The following is a 22,473-nucleotide window of genomic DNA, read 5'->3' as shown; positions in this document are numbered from 1 at the left end:
GGCGTTTTCATTAACACAAAACTAGAGATTTTTGGGGGAAGTACAGCATTCCAAACAGCCTGGCTGAAAGAGAAATTGTTTACAGAGTTGAATGTCACGGTCTTAATTGAATCAATACTCTTCTACTTAAACTTATACTGGCTCTGACTTATACTGACGTTCAAAGCCTATATCCGTATCCGAAAACGAATTAATCATTTAATTTTTTCCTCTCTGTGAGAAAACTTCGGGCATATTCAGAATAACTTACATAATATATATTTTTCATCACTTTTGAAGAGTTTTTATTTTAACACCTGAATACAAACGCTGCAACAATGGCAGATATCAAATTTCCACCAAAATGCGAACCGATTAGTCGGAATTTCGATGAAGCTTTCCTCGAAGATCATTTGACGGTGAAAAAAATTGAAAATATAATTTTTTTACTAAATCCTATTTCTTTCTTCGTTTTCCACAGAGCATTTTCTACTATTTTACAAGCTTTTCACATGATACTGACTACATTGTGGAGTATTACAACCTTTGGGCAGAATTAAATGAAATCGGAAAAATGGAAAATTCAGTAGTTGTTCCGGTCTTAGCGACTTGCACCGCAACGGAGATATTAAGAAACTGGATAGAAACTTTTGGGCACGTAGAACGAAAATATGCAGACAACTTTTTTGTGAGTTCAATTGCATATATTTTGACAAAATGTCCCTCCTTAACTTTTCACTGGAGTACCCAATTTATTATTCTTGAGAAAGTTTATTCCACTGCATTCCAAGTCTTGATCCATCCACTGCAAATTATGCCTTCTAATTCCTTCATATTTAAGACTGTTAAGACTGTTTCTCCAGAATATTTAGGAGCGATAAAAATCAATATTCTAAGTTACGGTTACAATGAACTGATGATTCTGCTATGCTTTTTGAAGTACAATTTTAGGCTTTTTGTGAAGAGAATTTTTTTTTGTTGAGATATATGGTTGGCCCCCTTTCCCTTGGTGGGGTATAGCGCGTCAACCACAACTAAGCGCCATCGCCCGCGGCTACCTGAAATGCGCTTCAGCTCCCCCACAGCTTCCCGAGACGCTCGCACTCTACTTCTACTGTTCTGCACCAAGTGCTCTTGGGGCGACCCACTCGTCGGCCATCTTGGGAGAGTGGATTCCACTGCATGGCATAACCCGCAATGCAATTGTCGCCCCTCCATAATATGTGATAAATCCGCTGTCACATCCGGTTTTCTATCACATCGCATACGAGTGCCAAGCCTATGTGCCGACCAAGTTGTTGCTTTGAAATAGTGTCAGGCCAGCGTACTCCGATGATACGTCGCTACTCCCATATAGCAACACAGAAAGAATGCTAGCAGAGAACAATCTTACCTTTAGTGTTGAGATAACTGCATTTCTAGGTTTTAGACAGGGCAGCGAAAGCAATACCCCCACCGGCAGATACCACACCTCCCCAACATACAAATTAATAGACCTCCTCGATGCTCTGCCCATTAATGCAGATAGGGAAAGTGCGATAACCCGCCAGATAAAGCACCTTCATTTTTATTGTGTTTATCTTCAGTCCGGCTCTACTTGCCTCTCTTTCCAAATCCAGAGCCATTTTGCCAATGTCCATGACCCGGTGAGAAGGCAAACAGATGTCGTTAGCGTAGTCGAGGTGTTTGAAGAAAGATGTCATCGTTCATTTAATTCCTCCACGTCCTCCGGACAGGGCAGCATGAAGAACGTCACGGTCAAAATCCTCTGCGATTTTACTTTGGCGCAACACGTTACATTTTGTGCCATCATATGTCGCTCTGATAATAGCTATTAGTTTCTCCGGACTCCCGTAGGGTGTTGATGTAGTCGATGCAGGAGGATCCGAAGCGGAAACCAGCCTGCAATTTGTCGGTCAAGATAGAGACGAAGACATCCAGGATTATTTTAGCTATTATCTTTGCGACGGCAGGGAGCACGGAGATTCCTCTCCAATTATCACACTCAAAACAGGTGCCCTTTTTTGGAAAAGTCTCGGATTCTTAAGACTCCCGTACGAGTAAAAGCAGCAGATCTACAGTAACTGCAGGTGCAGCGATAAATAACTCTGCGGGGAGACCGTCAAGCCGAGCGGCTTTACTCCGTTTGAGTACATTGATAGCCGAAATGATTTCTCTTCTGCTTGGAGGAGCAGTCCGTATCCGCATGTTACGGTGACTACTCATTTTATCCACAAGACGAGGAACCTCATCGGATGTAATACGGTGAAGTGTTCTTTCAATCTCTTCAGTTGCTCATCATCGTGGGTGAGAAATCGACCGTTAAAGTGCTTCACAGGAGCTCTGAAATCACTTGCAGCGGTCAGTAGACTACATTCAGCCGTGGCCCGTAGCTTCCCAACCCTGCGAGAACTGGGGAACGGAACACGCAAGCGAACGTAAGCCACCATCAGGCCGATGCCATCGGCTTTCTTGTTACGCACATCTAGAAGTATACTCCTAAATTTACTGCTGATCGTAAAGTGGTCGATCTGATTACCCGTACGGCGTCGACCTTATAGCAAGCTCTGTGCTCAAACAGTGTGCCACCAATGACGATGCGGTGGAAGTTCCAGAAATCCACGAACCTCCCACCATTATCGTTATGGTCGCCACGACCGTGCTTCCCCATCACATGTCCGAGCAAGGTGTTGTCAGATCCCATCTTGCCATTACGATCACAATATCACATTTAAGAAGCTTCCCCTGAACCGCGTTTAATTGCTCACAGCATCTTCCTTCACTACATCAGAAGTCCCCGTTGGTGCACAGCATTGTACTATTGTTATGCTCCTTAACCTGCACTGAAATTTAGCAGTTAGAAGTTTGCCAGGTTCCCAAGTCCAGAGAGCGCGTCTTGCAGTAGCCGTCAAAAACAACCCGACATCGGATTCCCGTCTGCTATGATTTGGCTTTTCAGAGTACAAAAGCACATTACCGCCAGAGCAAGAGAATTGCTCTCCAGACTCCTACCATCTTACTTCGCTTAGGTGCAAAATATCCAGTTTATATCGCTGGAGTTCCCGCTCAAGCTGGAGAAAGGGCACATTCTAAGGACCTTCGCTATCGTTGTCGAGGAGCGTGCGCACATTCCAGAAACCAATATATCGATAGCGAAGGGTCGTTGCTGTGAGGTCAGTCCGTATACGAGACGTTATTGACGTTTCGATAGCAATAAGGTTTCAAAATTTGAAGGTTGCTAGCCCGCAAATTTCTATCCCTTTTAGTCGCCTCTTACGAAAAGTAGAGAAAGTATTGAGTGCATCTAAGCTCCTACTCACAGGGCGCACTTTCGTACAAAAAAGGAATTTGATTTGAATTCTGCCGATATCAATACGAATATACGTAGTAGGCTTAATTTCTCCAACGGTTTCAAATAAGAATCAAATAAATTCAATAAACAACTCGAAGAACTGGAGGGTCTCTGGTCTGAATCGGGTGCATAATTTCTGGCATAAAAAGTTTACCAGTATGCACAGTCTGTTAGCGCACAACATAAACCAGCTTATTAGTCGGCCGGAGGAATTTCCTTTCCTTTCTGCAGGAGTTACCTATCTTGTCCCTTAACAGGGCAAGGTGTAGAACTGCCCAGACACAAGGCCGATTACTTTCTTACCAATCCTTTACAAGTTAATAACGTCCGTTATTAGTGGAAGGGTCAATGTACACCTCAAGCCCAGCAGAACGTTTGCTGAGGGGTTGCAAAGAGCAACTCATTATCGATTCGGTAGGTTTAGAACAGACAACTCGAAGCTAAAGAAACCTTTTTAGTTCCTACATCCTACATCCGCCTTCCTTCAAACTTTTGATAGCATCCCGCACACCTGACTAATCGATGTGCTACATCTGATCGCATTGAACCCAAACTAATAAAGTTTTTGCCGGTAGTCGTGGAGGGGTGGCATACCACCTTGACAGTGCATTCATCACTTCAGAGTCCATTCATTGAGTCCTCTTTGGTTCTGTATGGCATTGAAACCCTTTTTATAACAACTGAATGATACTAGAGAGTGTTATTTTAAATCTCATCTGGTGTACGTGCTAAGTGCGAGCTGACACACTTGATATACTTAGATCACATCAAGTTGTATACTGGTACTGGACTTCTACAAGTACTTAGGAATTCTGCAAAAAAACTCTGCAACTCAACGAGTTGGTGATCTGAAGGGCACTCTGTCCGAATTCCTGTGGAATATGGAAATTTTCTAATATGCCAAAATGGTCATTAACGTTTTCCTTTTGTTGTTGCTTTCACCGTGCATTGCATGGCTGGGCCATAGACCTGATTATGCTAGAATTTGTTTCTAGTTAAGACAAAATGTTATGTATACAAGTGCTGAGATATTGCGAGGATTTTCGTTGTTGGGTAGAGGCCGGTTTGATGAAGGATGACTGAGCCTGAGGAAGAAAGTTGGGTTTTTCTTTGTTCGGATTCGCGTTGTGAGTTTTCAGCTTTCAGGTTTTCTTTAGGGAAATGCTGTGGCGAGCGTGAAGACAAGGAGTTCTGGAGTATGACGAAATTGGTAGGGAAAACAATTACCGATCGCGAAAATGCGAACGAAGCTTCATTGCTAGCTTTGAAAAGATAACACTCCGATAGATAGATATCTCTTGTTATTTAAATGTCGGGAAATTTATGCTAAGTTAATTTATTTCAACAAACTCATAAATACAACAAGCCGGAATACCAGAAGCTGGCGCTTTAGGTATAAAGGTTTTGTGTTCATCTTATGTGAGAAACTTCCTACGCACATTTGTCCATTCGTATACGGCTAAAAATTATTATATTAATATTAATTCATATTTTTTTCAAACTATAAGAAATACGTACATATTACAGACGTAGATATTATACTCACTCTAAACAAACAAACATTACCTATTACCGAATACTATGCTTATGTGTATATGCAAGTATGTATATAAATTGATCGTACACATATTTTCGATTTACTCCCTGCCCAAAAGCATACATATGTACTTATGAAGTACGCTGGTTTAACGTACAAATATGTCTATCTGAATTAGGCACTCCCCCAAAGCTTCATTTACATATACATTCCATAAAACTACATATATATATCTGCCTGGGGTAATTGATATTGATATATAAATGGCTAAAAAACTAAAACGAAATGCGACGTCCAATTCAAGTGAGCTCATTTTGTTGTGGTTTTGACGAATTGACATGTTATGGTGACGTCATACACGTTTTAGAATGCACGACATTCATACAAAATGTAAAAGTTTCACCTTCTATAACTTTGTTAATAATAGTTGGATTTTCTTCAAACTTCCAAAAGCTATGCCTTATGTTATTCCTTATGCAAGTGCCAAATTTTGTAGTTCTAGCACGAATTTAGGGAGGGTTTCCGACTAAATTTCTAAAATAGTGTAATATCATATTATTAACTTTATTTGTACAGATATCGGAACGGGATATATTTTGAGGCCTAGATTTCGTTTAGATACACCACTGTGATTTTTTAGATTTTTTGGTTGAATAGAAGAAGAACGAGACCTGTTTACTTTTTGGGGTCATATTTTGAGCCCTCCCCTTATGTTTCCCCTGATATCCAATATGGGGCCAGGTTCGAAAAGTACTAATTGAGCTTTTTCATTTGATACATGGCCACATTTTATGCAAAAAATTGCACCCTCCACTCACATGTATGGGGAGCTCCCCCTTAAACTTAACACAAAATAGCGCCACTTACTGTATGTAAAGGGAACAACAGACCACACACTCTTACTAATTTTCGTGATGATCTGTTCAGCCGTTGGTCGAGAATGAAAATATTCAGCTAAGTGACGTTGGATGGTAAGGCCAGGCAATAATAATTGTTGGTGCAACAATCCAATTAGATCAGACCCTTGAAGTGTGTTAAAGCACTTCACTCAAGACCGTAACGGTACACTACAGGATTACAGTACCCTGTAGGAGGCAATGTGGTCAGCATGGCACTCGCCCAAGATTATTACCCTGATTTGACTCAGGTACTCATTCACAGCTGATTGATTGATTTGATTTGAATCGCAACCTTTCGTATAACTAACTGCTTTGTGCTCTTACCAGTCGGGTATCCGGACACTCTGACCATTTCGAAATACTGGTTTTAAACGCTCCCCCAGGTTTATTATAACTGTTTCATTACTCGTGAGTTTAGCTCCCTCAATCGGTTCTCGAATTTCCTTAGTGCCACACTCATGAGCCTGTCAGATTCCACAAAAGAGTTCTGGTCCATTTAGTGGCAATATCTGTTCCCTTCGTGGCCAACTCATCCGCTACCTTATTGCCTTTACGGGCTGGTGCTATTCGCGCTTAATAGAAGAATAAACCTATTAACATTACGTAGATGAAAATTACAAAATTAAATTAAAATTACAGTCGATATCGTAAAAGGTGAGTGTCCCTAAAAATGAAGTTGATCCCGCTTTTGAAAATTTTTGCATTTAATTATTTGAGGACACACGTTTATATTTCATCAAAATTGTTTATATTTTTCTCGTAATTGTTGCTCAGCGAATTAAAGAATCGAAACTAAAAAGAGTTGTAAATGCAGGTTTTACCACACACTCAGCTATACCTCCTTATAACTATTATTTATTTTTACCATTTTCTAATTTTTTTCCAATAAATGGTTTAATTCTTTTTAGTTCTCAGAATCGATCCACAAACTTAGCAGAAGATTGCTCATGGTGGATTCAGTTTACAAAAAACTTCCAAAATTTATTTGCCTTTGGTCTCCTCTCTATAAAAAAAAAACTGATTTTAATAAAGTTTTGTTTTCACTGAACTAACGTTTTGGACAGGAGGCAAGAAAAGCCATCAAACTTTTGCTTTGATTCCCTTGGCGATGTGCTCGTAGTTTACTTATCCATATTGCGAATTAAAAACCAATGGCCAACCTCTTCAATTAGATAATTGATCAGTTATAAGCAGACTAGAGATGCCTTATATATATGCAAAATTATCCATATTTTTTGCAGTCTGCTTTCAGGAAGTTTGTCTTCGACTTCCTTTTCCGAATCGGAGGAACTCTCAACTGCGTTGCCCTATATTACCCCAAGACACCATAGTCTCAATAGGCGGAATTTCGTCTGAAACCAGGTTTCAGTGCATATCGAAGAGGTTCCCGTAATGGATTAACCGAAAAAGCAGCATGAAGCGAAATTGTTAATGAAAGGGAGATATATTGGATTGGGGAAAAAGAAATGTCGTATTTGTAATCGAAATTTGACGCTTTGGTTTACCGTCAATTATTAAAAATTATGCTAATATGCTGATTTGATTTAAATAAATATCGGTATGGAGGGTATGCCACGTGATCATATCCGGTGAAAAAATTTTTGCATCCCCGTTTCGCATGTTTGGAGACCCCCTTACATTCGACGTAGAATGACGGTATTCAATGTATGCATGGGCGTCCACCGTTCCCACTAAATTTGAGGTCAACCGTTTCTGAGAAAAATTCGTGTGACAGACAGACAGTAAACCAATTTTAATATCGTTTTGTATTACACAAAATTTAGAAAGGTAGATCATTCAATGGAAAAAGTAATTGAAATAATTACCAAAAACAGTTGGAAATATTAGAATTGATATGAGATAGTTGGATTTGGTTGGGGTTGGGGAGGTCATCTATTCCAAATAGGATTAAAGCAGGGGAAAAAATGCTGCTTGCAACAAAGTGCAACAATAAGTTAAACTTGAAGTAGTTATCATTGTTTACAAAGTAGTTTGAATACATTCTGAGGATTTCTTAGGATTCATACTTATGTGTATAAGGTCACTAATGTTGACTGCATACTATGTTGCTGATTTATTAAGACAACGAATAATTTTATTTGATTATATGTAATCGAGAAACTGGATTAAATCAACTTGTTTCCTAGTTTGTCATGTTTTATTACTATAGCACATTGCAATTACAAACTTGTGTTCTACGATCTTTTATTGCACTCATAATTCTTATTCCATGCGCGGATTAGTATTGTAAACCACAAGTTGACTGCATTGTCACTACAAAAATGTATAAAACATTAAATATTAAATCAAATAAATGAAGATTATGAATTTAGTTATGATTTAATATGAGAATGGGATGTATATTTTTATTTTTCAATATTAGAATGTTTCTGAATTATAAAATGAATTCGTAGTATTTTCTACGATAATTACAGAGGGACCGCGGATTTTTTTTTTCGTTCGAGGATGCAACTAGTGGAGTCTAATCGATTCGACCCTTTGTGTTATTTCCATTCTATATAATAATATTACATATTTAAAAAATTTAACATTGTATCTTGAAGCGATTTATTTTATCGTTTTATGGTCCTTTGAAGAGTTTGAGGGCTTTGTTATTTTCCTCGAAAGCAATTCATACTCCAAGAAGACAGTCAAGTTGTAAAACTATAACTAGTCGTCAAACTGTAACTAGTCACTGAAATTCTTTTGCCTTGCTGTCAGGACCGTAGAGACAAAAACCGAAGGTGGGTGAGAATTATGGAGAGAAATGAGCCCAGAGGTGAAAATTATACGGTTGTGGAGTGGAAATTATGTGGGGTTCATATTACCCGTTTTTTCCAGTTGAAATTTCTATTCCGGACCCCGAGAAAACTTCGGACTCCAGGGGAATCCCCCCTTTCGACCCGCCTCTCGTCAGGCCTGCTTGCTCTAATTGTTGCCAGGCAGAAACCTAATGAAGAACCTTTGGCCAATTATCGTTTGCCGCGTTTTTAACGCATTGACATAACTAAGCTCAGGATAATAGCAATAATAGCAGTCTGCAATACTACGGAGCTCTAAATTACGCAAAAGCTCATTGGCTGCATGAGAAACCCTATTTTCGAACTATTAATCGTCCTGAAAGATCACCAGATTATTAAAATATTTGTTATATAATAAAAATGAACAGAGAGGCTCTTTTTGCGTATTATTTTTGTTTTAAACATTTCATTTTCAACGAGACTTTAGTTTCGTTATCATCACACCTAATGTTGATAAACCTATAATGGCTACGAATTATAACAGCGAAAGCCGCATGTTCTAATCGAAGCAGAATGAGAAACTGATTTGATACCCTACATAAGTATATTCCGTGAAAAAAAATTACTCTCCTCTTCTAGTTATGGGATCCCCCCCTCCCTCTTAAGTTCAACGTGCAACACTGTAATTTACCACATATATAGGGGTTCATAGTTCCTTAAGTTTAACGTGCAGCAATGTAATTTACCACATATATGGGGGTTAAAAGTTGGTGGAAAGGTTGTGCCAATCAGTATAGTCGTTCCTGAAAAGAGTGCGTGTGACAGGCAAACGGGCAGACAGACAAAACAACAACAACAAAATTTTAAGAGCAAGAAAAATAGTAAATTTAAGGAAAAGTTATAAGAGAAACAAACTATAAATAAAAGAAAGGAAAAGAAAATATTAGGAGAAAGAATGAAACAAAAAAAAAGTCACTTCAATGTCTTCTTGTCTAAAACGAAAAACAACAATTTTTTATTCACCTATAAAATTACAATTCTAAATTAACCTAACTTATGTACTACCTTAACAGCTACGCTTAATCTAAGGTACAATCTATAGCTTAAATTAACTTATCACTAAAGAGTAAATATGTACACAAAAATGTAAAATTATATTTGGAGGAAAAGTCGAAAAAAACCTCCATTAGTTGAAATTTTTTTTTAAAAGCGGGCGGGCGGGGAAGGAACTAGGATGCGGGCTGGGATGGGGGGCATGCGGGAGGGGTTTGGGAAAGGAAGCTAGGAGTGGCGCTAAGGATGGGTAGGTTTTGTAAACTGGGATGGGGAGTAGTTACCGTTGTAGAAGATTACTCTACCGTCGGGGTCGAAAAGAAGGTTACGGGCCTGGAGGGATACGAGGATTTGCGGGAACAGATGAGATCGTAGAAGATTCTCTTCGACGATCTCGATCTGCATGGCCTGGGAGGGTGTTCTTGTCTAAATCCACAATTTCAGAAAAATATCGAAATCTCGCTAGAAAACCAAACAAAATAGTTTGTCACTCTATTTAAGATACAATTACGCAGAATTACAACAAAGCAGTCTTTCGAAATCACTTGTTAAAAACGGACACCGACTGGAAACAACCACAACTGTTAAGGTAGTCACTAGGTCTCGAGCATCTTTTGATCATACATTCTTAGGATTCTTAGAATATCCAATGAACTTCGATAATTTAGAACAATAATTCATGCATGGTCTTTCTTCAGACATTCTTTTGCAAGTAACTCCCATTTTAGAACTAGGACTGTGTGTTTGCGGACCTCGAAAGGCCTGGAACGATATCGGCGAGACCATGATAATCGAGTATTTCGACACAATTAAAGAACTTGAAATAGAATGCGTGTGAAGCAGAATGGATTTTAGGAGTAGACACAGAAGGATTATAAGTTCGATGCCATCATTTTCTGTTTGGTTTTTTCGCTTCCTGCCGGGAAATGTGGATAACGGTTTCCTCAACAGATGATAAATAATAATAATAATCGTTTGTGTGACAATCCAATTGGATGAGGGAATTTAAGGGTATTAGAGCACTTCATTCAAGACCGTAACGGTACACTACAGGAGGCAATGTGGTCTGCATTGCGCTCGCCGGTGATTTAACCCTGATTTGAGCTGTGACTGGTATCCGACGTCAAGTCACCATAGAAACTCCACTGCCGCCAGTAAGATTTGAACCGCGACCTTCCGTACAATAAACAGCCTCGTGCTTAAAACTGAGCTATTGGACACGCAGATGATGTCCGCTAAAATCTACACTCATCGGATATTGCACTTAGGAAATGTACGGGGTCGGTCATTTTATAATAGTATTTCCCACGATTTTCACAGAGCTGCAGGGGATTTCGCCATATCTCAGCATTTCCATTCGCATGCATAATATTTCGCCTGCATCTGGAAGTAAACGCTAAACAAACATTTCCAATATACAGGATAACTCGGTCTATGGCCATGCCATGCGATTCGTAGTGAAAGCATCAACAAAAAAATGTTAATGGTCATTTTGAAATATTAGAGTGCTTCTGTATTAAAACTGAAAATATTTAAATGGATTTTAAGGTTTTGGGAGAAGTTAAAATGTGAGAGGGTTTTGCGAAAGAAATTGTCGAAAAGAAAATAAAAATGATCATTTTGAAATTAATATTTTAAAGTAAGTGAATGTCGAAATGGGAAGTTGAAAATTGAAAGAAGTGTAATGGAAGTGTAGAAGAAACCTAAGGAGGAGAAGAAGGAAATACATATGTTGCATATTAGGAAATGAGTTTTTCGTGAGCTTGTCGTTGGGCAAAGCGAACGAAATGATGCGAATGTTGCGAAGCTGCGAACACTACACGCCATTGGCTATATGTGTGCACACAGAGCCTAAATAAACGCGAACTAATGGCAGATTTTTTAATACAGAATTTTCAAAATGGTTATCACCAATGTGGAAAACAAAATAAACAATTCGAATACGGAGACAGAAAAGAGAAAGTGGTGCTGGAGGAATACATTAAGTTGAATGAATCCTTGGCTATGTATAATCATTTTCGGTACTGTCGAAAACGCCCATTGTCTTCAAATTATTTGAAATTCAATGCGCCATTTGATGGGGGATCTTACAATGTGCTGCCAGTAAAGAAGCAAAATTTTAAAAATACGAACAAGGCGTCCCCTTTGAGATCATAATGTTACCTATAAAGAATTTACCTTTGATTGAATTATCCATAGAAATCGTCCTTTGACTGTCATGCATGAGACTGAACATACCTTTATTACTGCAAACCTTCTCAGCTTAAATCGGAGTACTATAGTACAAAGATTTGCTGTTTGTATTTGCCTTCAGTTGGTTTCGATTACTCCTTCTCTAACGCCATTTAACCAGATACAGTGCCATTTAACCAGATGTCATCGATGTATTGGAAGTGACTAAGAGAGGATATTGTACATTGGACCTCTCAACTTTCTCGTCCTAGCCTGCTCTTTGCGCACCACATTTTCGAAGTGCTCCTTGACGCGTTCCATGACTAATTTAGCTATTAACTTAGCAGCAGCTCTTGACTTTGGCAAAAAGAATATTCACGGCCATTCAAACAATAAGAAATGTTTATTCTTCCCTGTTCACCCGAGCTAAGGACCAGCTTTGGTGGAGGATACTTACATTTTTTTAAGGAATGTGATATTGGCATTAAGCCCTTTTTCGTCCAATTTTGAAGATTTTCCTACGAACAAAACCTTATTAAAATCGAGTCACTGCCTGTCTATCGGTCTGTCTGTCACACGCAGTTTTCTCTGAAACGGTTACATCTACTGACATGAAATTCGGTAGAGAGTCAACTACATCGTTGAACCTAAAGGGTCAAATTCACGTAAAAGATAGGTGCAACATTTTTTTTTCACCGCATGTAGCCATGTGGGGTACCAAATGAATCGAATGATATCGATTAGTACTTTTGAATTTTTGATGATGAAGATATTATGTTCCATTAATCGGGAAGTATTTTTAGAATTAATGGTTGGAGAGAAGGTAAGGAGATGCCTTCGTTTTCAACTATCTTTAATTCAAATTATCTAAATCTTAGGTTCTTATTTATGTGTTTCTTCTATTTTGCTTTAGAGTTGTTAATTGACAGTTTCTCCAGTATCTCTGATAACATTTCATTAATTTCTTCTACTAAATCTCTGAAGGTGTCCCGTTCAGTATCGCTTGGAATGTAATACTTTCTCGTTTCATCTTTATCTAGGGACAATATCTGAAGTATCATATGGTTAGGTGAAAGGCTTACACAGGACTACATGATTCTTAATGCTCATTGTTGTTGAGAGAAACAATTACGGTTAACGCTTCAACGGTTTAGCGTTTCAGAGTAATTGGTTGGTAATTTCGCGCTGCCCGGTAAATCTCATTTTGGTGCCTTATGCAGAATTAAATAGCCGATGGCCCTCAGAAGTAACTCACATTCTCCGATAAATCTTGAATCTACCATGGACACATTTTATGCATTATTTTTATTTATAAAGCAAAGAACGAAGTTCGGGCCGCCGCCCATAAGTTTCTCAGATAATAAGATTAATAATAAGATAATAACTATTGCGATGTCAGCTTACATACATATCATACTTTGGTGGTATGTGGTGGGGTATTTACATATATAGTATATATAATTTTTAAGGTTTTGTGTGAAACAAAACCTTATTAGAATGGTGACGGTGTCTGTCTGTCCGTCTTTTTTTTTTTTTTTTTTTTGTTTTTTTTTTTTTTTTTTTTGTTTTTTTTTTTTTTGAGGAGGTGGAAATCTTCAAAAGACACTGGTCTGGACACACCAGCGTGTGGGATTTTTACCCACTAAAACCACCCCCGACTCCCCCCCTACCCCGTGGAACCACCTTTAGGTATTACATCACGGGGCGGAGTTAGCTTACTTTAGCTAGGTCTCCTTCCGTCTTCCCGCGGGGTCCGTAACCGCGCCTTCCTCACTTCTTCTGCTTTTCGCAGTTTCCCCTGGATCACTGCGATCATGAAATTGATCGCATCCCAGTCTTCCTGGCAAGCTACCATTCTCCGGACAAAATTTTCCGGTGATAGCACTTCACCTAGAGTTTCCTCTAGGTTCCTCCTTTCTTCCACGAACCTAGGACATTGGAAGAATACGTGCGCTGGGTCTTCCGGGACCCCGTCGCAGTTTGGACAATTAGGCGAGGTGTCCAATTTAAACCTGTACAGGTATTGACGGTATCCTCCATGGCCGGTGAGAAACTGGGTGAGATTATAATTGATCTCCCCATGCTTTCTCTCCAGCCACTCCCTGATGGAAGGGATCAACCTGTAAGTCCACCGACCTTTTTCTGACTGGTTCCATCGCTGTTGCCACCTGCTTATGGATCTCTCTCTTTCGGATTTTTTCACCTGCGATAAGGGAGAGATGGACCTGGTGTTATAAATGTTCATCATTTCGGTTGCCAGGATGTCAATTGGCATCATTCCCGAGATGATGAACGCTGCATCGTCTGAGACGGTCCTGAAGGCAGAACACACCCTTAAGGCTGTTCTTCTGTAAACCCTACTCAGTTTATATGCATTTCCTAAAACCTGCAGCGCGTTTCCCCAAACTGGGACTGCATACAGCATGATAGAACTCACCACCTTGGCTATGAGCAGCCTGCAAGTATGCCGCGGTCCTCCTACGTTCGGCATCATCCTTGCGAGAGCCATACTCGTGGTGGATGCTTTTTTACAAGTATGCTCTATGTGCTGCTTAAAATTGAGTTTTCCGTCTATCATCACCCCCAAGTATTTGATGGCCGGCTTGGAAGTGATGATACGATCCCCGATTCTGACGCAGGCGTAATTTCTTTTGCGGCGCTTAGTGATGAGGACCGCTTCCGTCTTTTCCTCCGCGAGTGCCAGTCCAGCACTTTCCAGCCAAGCCTTAACAGCACTGATTGCTTCGCTTGAGTACAACTCAGCATCCTCGAGATGCTTTGCGACCACAACCAGTGCTATGTCATCGGCGTAACCCACCACCGTGGCCTCCTCCGGAACCGGAAGGTTAAGCACATCATTGTACATGATGTTCCACAGTAGTGGGCCCAGTACAGAGCCCTGTGGGACACCCGCGGAGACAATGTACTCCTTGGGTCCATCATCGGTATTATACCACAATGTTCGCTCGTGCAAATAGCTATCTATGATAGTGGCAAGGTAGGTGGGAACACCAATCGTCGCCAGAGACTTTCGTATAAGGTTCCAATTGGCCGAGTTAAAAGCATTCCTCACATCCAGGGTGACCACCACACAATATTTGCTGGTAGAACCCCTTCCGTGAATTGCATTTTCGGCCAAGCCAGTAACCATTTTGATGGCATCAATGGTTGATCTGGCTTTGCGGAACCCATACTGCCTATCTGAAAGGCCGCCTTGGCTCTCGACGACTGGGAGTAGTCTATTATAAATAACCCGCTCCAACATTTTCCCCATAGTGTCTAGAAGACATATGGGTCTATAGGAGGACGGTTCCCCTGGCGGTTTGCCAGCCTTAGGCAGCAACACCAGCTTCTGCCGCTTCCACGTCGCTGGAAAGATACCCTCGGACATGCACGCTTCAAACAGCTCCGCGAACATATCCGGTCTACATTTGACGGCAAGTTTGAGCGCCTTATTCGGTATGCCGTCCAGACCCGGGGCTTTGCTGTCGCCTATTCGACTGCAGATCTCCAGCAGCTCGTCCCTGGTGACTGGTGGAAACGGCGTCACATTCAGGGGACGCTGGAAAGTGTTAGTACCCCGCTCTTGCTGGGGAAATAACCCCTGGATTATTTTCAACAAGAGCATAGGGCACGTGATCTGCGGTGATGATCGGCCTCTGAATCGCCCTGTCACGATTTTATAGGCGCTACCCCACGGATTTATGTCCGCTTCTAAACAGAGCTCCTTGAAACATTTCTTCTTACTCCGCTGGATGGCGAGCTTGAGGTTCTTGCGGGCTTCCCTATAGGCATACTCCTTTTGCCTTTGATCGATCCTACCTATTGCCCTCTGAGCCGTTCGTCTGGCTCTGTGGCAAATCGATCGAAGACTGGCAAGTTCACTATTCCACCAATAATTGGGTCTTCTAGTGTAGAATGAGCATCTCCTAGGCATCGACGCGTCACATGCCTTGGAGACGCTTTGTGTAACATGGAGAGCTCTATCCGTGGACGTGCCGGCTTTGCTAGGCAGGTCTAGCCACACTTCCATGAATGTTGGCTCATCCATCGCTTTTGCAGACCATCCTGGTGTTCCTCTGGATTTCGGCTCCCGGGGTGCGGGTCTCCTGCCTTGTGGCTCGGTCCTTAGTTCAAAGGTGATCGCCTGGTGGTCGCTGTACGTGAAGTCCTCGCTAACTTGCCAGGACATGCCACGTGCCAGCGCAGGGCTGACAAAAGTCAGATCTACAATTGAACCAGTTCCCCCCTTCCGATAAGTGTTTACATTGCCTTCGTTGGCCAGAACTACATCTAACTGGGCAAATGCTTCTAATAAGCACCGCCCCCTTGCGTTAGTCTCTTTGCTGCCCCACTCGATAGCCCACGCATTAAAGTCACCGGCTATCACCTTTGGACCTCGTCCCCTTGCGTCATGGACAAGATCATCTAACAATTCTTCAAACTCAGGAAGTGTGAGGCTCGGTGGAGCGTAGCAGCTGTATACGAATATACCGCTTATTTTCGCCCACACAAAGCCACTAGCCGCCTGACGCATACTATATTGTATGGCTTGACGACCGCACGCCCATATCGCCGCTCCACCACTCGCATCTGTGACCCATACACCACCGTCAAGATTTCTGTACGGTTCACTAATGATAGCAACCTCCATCGCGGATTCGTAAGTGGTCTGCGCAAGCAAATCTTGTGCGACCCTGCAATGATTTAGGTTTATTTGTATTAACCTCATTTTTTCACTGCAGTTAACGCCTTCCTAAATTCTGGGCATTTACCACTTCCGGCAATATGCCGGTTATCCCTTCCCTCCTTTTCTTCGCACAGAATGCATTTGGGGTCTCTATTGCACTCCTTGGCAATATGTCCTTTTTCCCCACACCGTCGACATCGATCGGACCGATCGATGCCGGTAGTGCATGCCTTCGCGAAGTGTCCAAACATTAGGCATTTGAAGCACCTTTTTAAAAAGATCTGTTCCCTTAGTCGGCAAACAACCCATCCAATCCGAACCTTCCCCACGGCCAACAACTTCTGCGCTGACTCTACTGGCAGTCGCAGTGTGGCCGTTTGAGTACCGCCATAAGCTTTTCTAAGGCTCACGATAGATGCTTCCCCAAATTCCTCCAACTTGAATTGTTCCTTCAAGGCAGTGCAGATCTCTTCTCTGGATGTTACCTCATCGAGATCCTTGCACTGGATATAGATCTCATGTTTTTGGGAACGAACCGCGACATTTTCCCCAAGTGAGTTTAAAACTTGGTTACGAAAGCCGTCAGTTTTCCCCACGCTGGATTTTTTCAGTTCAAACATGAGATCCCCTTTCTGGGTCCTCCGGATTTTGCTGACATTTCCGCCTAGGTCTTTTAGGTCGGGGTCAGATTTCACCTTCTTTAGTATCTCCGCATACGTTAGATGTCCTTTGCTGGAGATTACAATTGCCTCCGGGCGAATTCGCATCTTTGGTTTCTTGTCTCTTTTCTTGTTCACGACCTTAGTCCAACCACCGCTCTTATTTTCTCTCGGTTTCGCTTCGCTAGCCGACGTTCCTACTTTGGGCACTTTGGGCCCTTCTGAACTTTTAGTTCCGTTTGTTGGACTAGTCGAGACTCCTTTCTTCCTTTTTGGTGCCTGTTGATTCACCAAAGCTTCGCCCTCTTTGTCTCGCACTCGCTTACTTGATCGAGGATCGGTGACCTTCTGCTTTGGTGTCACTTGGGTCGCCTGTGACACTGTTGAGGCTGGAATGTCCGGCTTTTCTTTAGGCTTTGTTACTTCTTCCTGGGACCTACTGTAAAGCACCCTGATGGCTCTCACCATGTTCTTGATGGCTTGGTGTACGTTGTGCTTGTCCTTGATGAATTCGGACAGCTCAACTATTTTAGTCCCAAGCTGCATAAAAGGTAGTTCTTCTGGGTCAGGGCTCTGTTCTCGGTGAGTCCTGGCCAGACTACTCCTTTTACTGGCTCCTTCACATTTTTCAATTGCTGAGCTCCCATGAGCTTTCTCTTTCGCCGGCTTTGATATTGGAGGAGATCGTAAAATTGATGAGCTTCTCCTGAATGGATCTATTTGGTGCTGCTGGAGTACCTCTTGATCAGATCCGATGGGTGTCGAAATCGCCTTTTTTGGCCAGCTATCTCCTTTTAGTCCATCATTCTTTGCCTTTGCAATTGGTGTTCTTGGCAGAGTCGTGCTTCGTTTGAACACCTCCTTCTCCAAATCTAAAACACTTGTAGTATTAGATGCAACGGTGGCCAAGTTGTCCACCACCGAGGCACTGCGGTCGAGGGATATCGACGGCCGGGAGCCCGCTTGCTCACTCCCAAAAGCCGCCGGTACTGGGGTTCCGAGCCCCTGCACCGTAACTTTACTCCTTCTCAATTCGTCCATGTTGGTTTTATTTTCTGGGTGTCCTTCCCATAGCCATTTTGGTCCACGCACCAGAGATGAGCAAACACTAGCCCATGCACAGTCAGAAAAGAAAAGTGCATGAACACATATTTACACATCAATAGGTATGCCCCTATCCGCCACCTGGGGTCGCGCCTGATGGGAGATCTGGCCACTCCTCTGTCCGTCTGTCCGTCTGTCTGTCTGTCTGTCTGTCTGTCTGTCTGTCTGTCTGTCTGTCTGTCACACCCGATTTATTCGGAAACGGCTAGACCGATTGTCACGAAAATTGGTGAGAGTATGTAATCTGGTGATCCCTTTACATGCAGTAAGTGGCGCCATCTTGTGTTAAGTTTCAGGGGGGGCTCTCCGTACATGTGAATGGAGGGTGCAAATTTTTTTTTCACAGAATGTAGCCAAGTAGGGTATCAAATGAAAGGTCTCAATTAGTACTTTTCGAATCTGGTTCAATATTTGATATTAGATGAAACATAGGGGAGTAATGGTTGAAAATATGACCCACAAAAAGTGTAACAGGTCTCGTTCTCAGAACCTATCCAACCGAAAAATCTGGAAAAAATCACAGTGGTGCACCCCTACGAAATCTAGGCCTCAAAATATATCCGGTTCCGATATCTGCACAAATAAAGTTAATAATAGTATATTTCCACATTTTAGAAATTTACCCGGCACCCCCCCTTATGTTCATCCCAGAAATACAAAATTTGGCGTGAGTGTAACGAAGAATATAGTGCACAGTTTGGTCAAGTTTGAAGAAAATCCAACTATTATTAACAAAGTTATTGGGGGTGAAACTTTACAATTTTTTGTGAATTTCGTGCACTCTACAACCTGCATGACGTCATCATCACATATCAATTCGTCAATACCACAACGAAATGAGTTCTTATGAATTGGGTCGCAGAGAATTATTTTGTTTTAGTTTTTTAGTTATTTGTCAGCCAGACATGTGTGTATGCAAGTATATAATAGATGCGTGCTAATGAACTTTGCGGGTAGTGCCTAATTCAAATAGATATAAGAAGTAAATCGGAAATATGGGTACGATCAATTTATATACGTGCATATATGTGTACAGTATTCGGAAATTGGCAGTTTGTTTGTTTAGGGTGAGCGTAATATCTACGGCTGTAATATGTAGGTATGTCTCGTAGTTTGGAAAAATATGAAGGATTATATTGGATTTGTAGCTATATACGGACAGAAAAATGTGCGTTGAAGTTTCTCACATAAGATGAACACAAAACCTTTATACCCGAAGCGCGAGCTTCCGGTATTCCGACTTGTTATACCATTGAGATTGAAAAGAGCGTTTGTTGCCCCTTTTATAATATCTTTCCAGTCATCTATGTATATATTTATAATTTTTTTCAGTCAATTTGGTTTGCATTTGAATATTACTATTTTTTTCTTCATCAGGATCTTTATAGAAATGTTACAAAACATCTCAAAAGAATCGATCAGAATTCTCGAAACTACATGTGGAAATACAATCTACTTCAAGTTTGGGCCGAAAAAGCATTATTCCGTTTAGACGTAATTAATCGTCGAATGAATGAAACCGTAGTTGACCAATTGTTCGCTAAAATGGTTCAGATATTGTTAGAATTAGGATCGTAAGAAAAAACTCTCCTAACGTTGGTCTGAACGAAATTCTAAAAGTTGATCTGTTTCAGACGTTGGGACAATCCGGACAAGATGATGGAATTTATTCGGAAAGGTCTTGAACAAATGGTTCAGTCATCGGCGAAACTAGGAAGATCGGCATTGAAAGAACTCCTTATGCCACTTTTAACTGGAAACTCATCAATGCGTCTTTCAATTAAAGGATGCATATCACATTTAACTGTTCGGCAATGCCAATTCTTGTGTTCGGTAACTTTTTTCGGAAGTTTATTTATTACTATTAAGGATCTTGGGAGGTTAGAGTTGATCATGAACGTTGTCCTACGTCTTTGCTTACAGATATAATTAGATGATTTACCCAAAATCTTTGATTTTCTTCCTTAGCTTATTAGCCGAAAAATTTTACTGAATCACAGATGTGAACTCTTCGATGGGTTAGAACTACGTATGGCCGAAAAGCTCCTACTTATTATAAATAATTTTGAAGTATTCGAACCACTGATTCTCGTAGCCACAAAGTAAAATTACTTCTTTTATACTAAAACTTACCCACCATAAAACCTCAAATGCTTTCAGGGCGTCTCTGAACTGTTTTCATCGTGATCACGAGCGTGTCTTACGTATCTTATGTGTACTACTCATTCGTTACACAGGGAAATATCAAAATGTCCCATGGGAAAATATTGAATTAGACACTAGAAAAAAAATTCAATTGATGGTATCGCGATTAAAATCGGCGTATGTATCGACTTGATGATATGTGCAATTGTATTTGTTATTTACTCTACTTTCAGCATGATCAACTCGTACTCCAAGTTCTACCCAGGCATACTTCTGGCATATGGGACCAGATTACTATATTATGCACCAAATATTGATATAAAGTTTCGCTATTTACAAATATTTCAATATTATATGAAAAACTGTCGAGGCGAATGTCGTGATCAATTGATCAGAATATTTGATAGTAATTTGAACTAGAATTGGAGGTAACCAATATTCGAAATTTCACTAAGTTAGAAAATTTTTGGACACATTTTTAAGTTAATCATTGACTATTTTTGTATAAAGTTGTGACTCTTAAATTGTTAGTATCTCCTAAATAAAAATGTGACAATTTTAATAACAGCTATAATGATTTTTTCGATAACTGAGGACTATGAATGAGAGATCTTGACCTCAACTATTTTTTTATGTAATATTTTTAATTCAAATTTACTCTATTCTGGTGTAGTTGGTATATTTTTCAAACATATTTATAACATCATCATCATCAACGACACAATAACCGATATCCGGCCTAGACCTGCCTCAATAAGGAATTCCGACCTCCCAGTTCAACAAAGAGGTCCATCAATTCGATATCCATGAAAGCTATCTGGCGTTCTAGCTTACACTACCGTTTCATTTGAAGCACTGTCTGCCACGTCTCCCTCTTCCACCATTGTAGACTCTCTGGGCTGGATCATCTTCACCCATCCACCACACCCTATTGCGTTGGATTTTATCTACTGCCAGACGGTCGTGGTATGCACGTCGTCATCCTCTATGTGTTATCGGTTGTGATCTTCGACCCAAGACGTGAGAAATTATCAACGGTCTCAAAGTTGTATTCATCTATCGTTTTCAGTTGACTAGAAAATACCCATGACCGCTGAGTAGCAAGTAATATTCATCCCCATCGTGCTTTCCATTGAACCACGGCAGCACATCTTTGATGAGATGTACAGTCCACACACCCCTTGATCCCCCCTCCATTTGCTGCTATGCGCTGAAAGTGTGTGTTCTTTCAGCAGCTTGAAGAGCGATCCGAATATATCCTTCAATCATCATTTCTGCTTGCTCCGAGACTGTATGATAAGTGGACGCAACTCGCAAAAGGTTTTGCTGTTTTACTTACGCTGGGTGCTTGAGGTACATCTGTTTACTGAGGGATTCAGCCCATACTTCGGAATCGTAAGGAAGGACAGGCTGAACCGCCAAGACGATGAGTGATATCCAGCTGTTTGCGATCCCAATCTGGATGGTTTATGTAACACACAAAAAAATCCTTAAATCGAGCGATGTCAAGTTCGGTACCGCCGGCAGCACAAACCAAGCTTCCTAGATATACAAATTGATAAATGTTTTCGATGTTCTGTCCATTAATACAAACAGGAAGACTGCGATGATCAGTCAGATTGATAACTGCTGATCTGTTTTTGTTGGTGTTCATATCCGTTTGCCCAAAGTCTATGACTCTGTGAGAGAGCAAACAGATGTCACCAGCGTATACCAGATGTTTGCGGAAAGATGACGTAGTCAGTTGAACCCCTCTAGATACTCTACTCAAGGCAGCATGAAGAATGTCACAGATGATGGGAAAAAGGTATCGGTGATAAGCTAGCGGACTCCGCTTTGGATGTGGAATTCCTCTGTAACTTTACCTTGATGACATTTCGCGTCATCATATATTACTCTGTCCGGATAGCTGAGTGGTTAGAGCACAAGGCTATCGTACGGAAGATCGCGGTTCGAATCTCACTGACGTCGGGCACCAGTCGACTAAGCTGTAAATGAGTACCTGAGTCAAACCCGGGTTTGTCTTTACGTTTCTGTAGTCAGTCAGGTCTTGTAATTTCCTTTTGGGACGTAGTTGACAACTTGATTCGCACCAAAACCAAAGGCATTTTTAATTGCGGGCTTGCGCTTACAAATATCCCG

The 22,473-nt window shown here is 41.1% G+C and overlaps 1 protein-coding gene across 1 annotated transcript; it reads left to right on the top strand.

Annotated features, from left to right (window-relative positions):
- Positions 1-163: 163 nt before the first annotated feature.
- On the top strand, positions 164-20,905 carry LOC119648703. The gene is made up of 7 exons (XM_038050511.1): positions 164-398; positions 461-667; positions 19,564-19,760; positions 19,821-20,019; positions 20,155-20,288; positions 20,347-20,508; positions 20,565-20,905. The coding sequence occupies exons 1-7, from the start codon at positions 318-320 to the stop codon at positions 20,749-20,751; spliced, it is 1,167 nt and encodes a 388-aa protein (XP_037906439.1). The 5' UTR covers positions 164-317; the 3' UTR covers positions 20,752-20,905.
- The last annotated feature ends 1,568 nt before the right edge of the window (positions 20,906-22,473 follow it).

Source organism: Hermetia illucens, chromosome 2 (assembly GCF_905115235.1).
Source record: "Hermetia illucens chromosome 2, iHerIll2.2.curated.20191125, whole genome shotgun sequence".
Lineage (NCBI taxonomy): Eukaryota > Metazoa > Arthropoda > Insecta > Diptera > Stratiomyidae > Hermetia > Hermetia illucens.
This window is presented reverse-complemented; position numbering and strand designations above follow the sequence as displayed.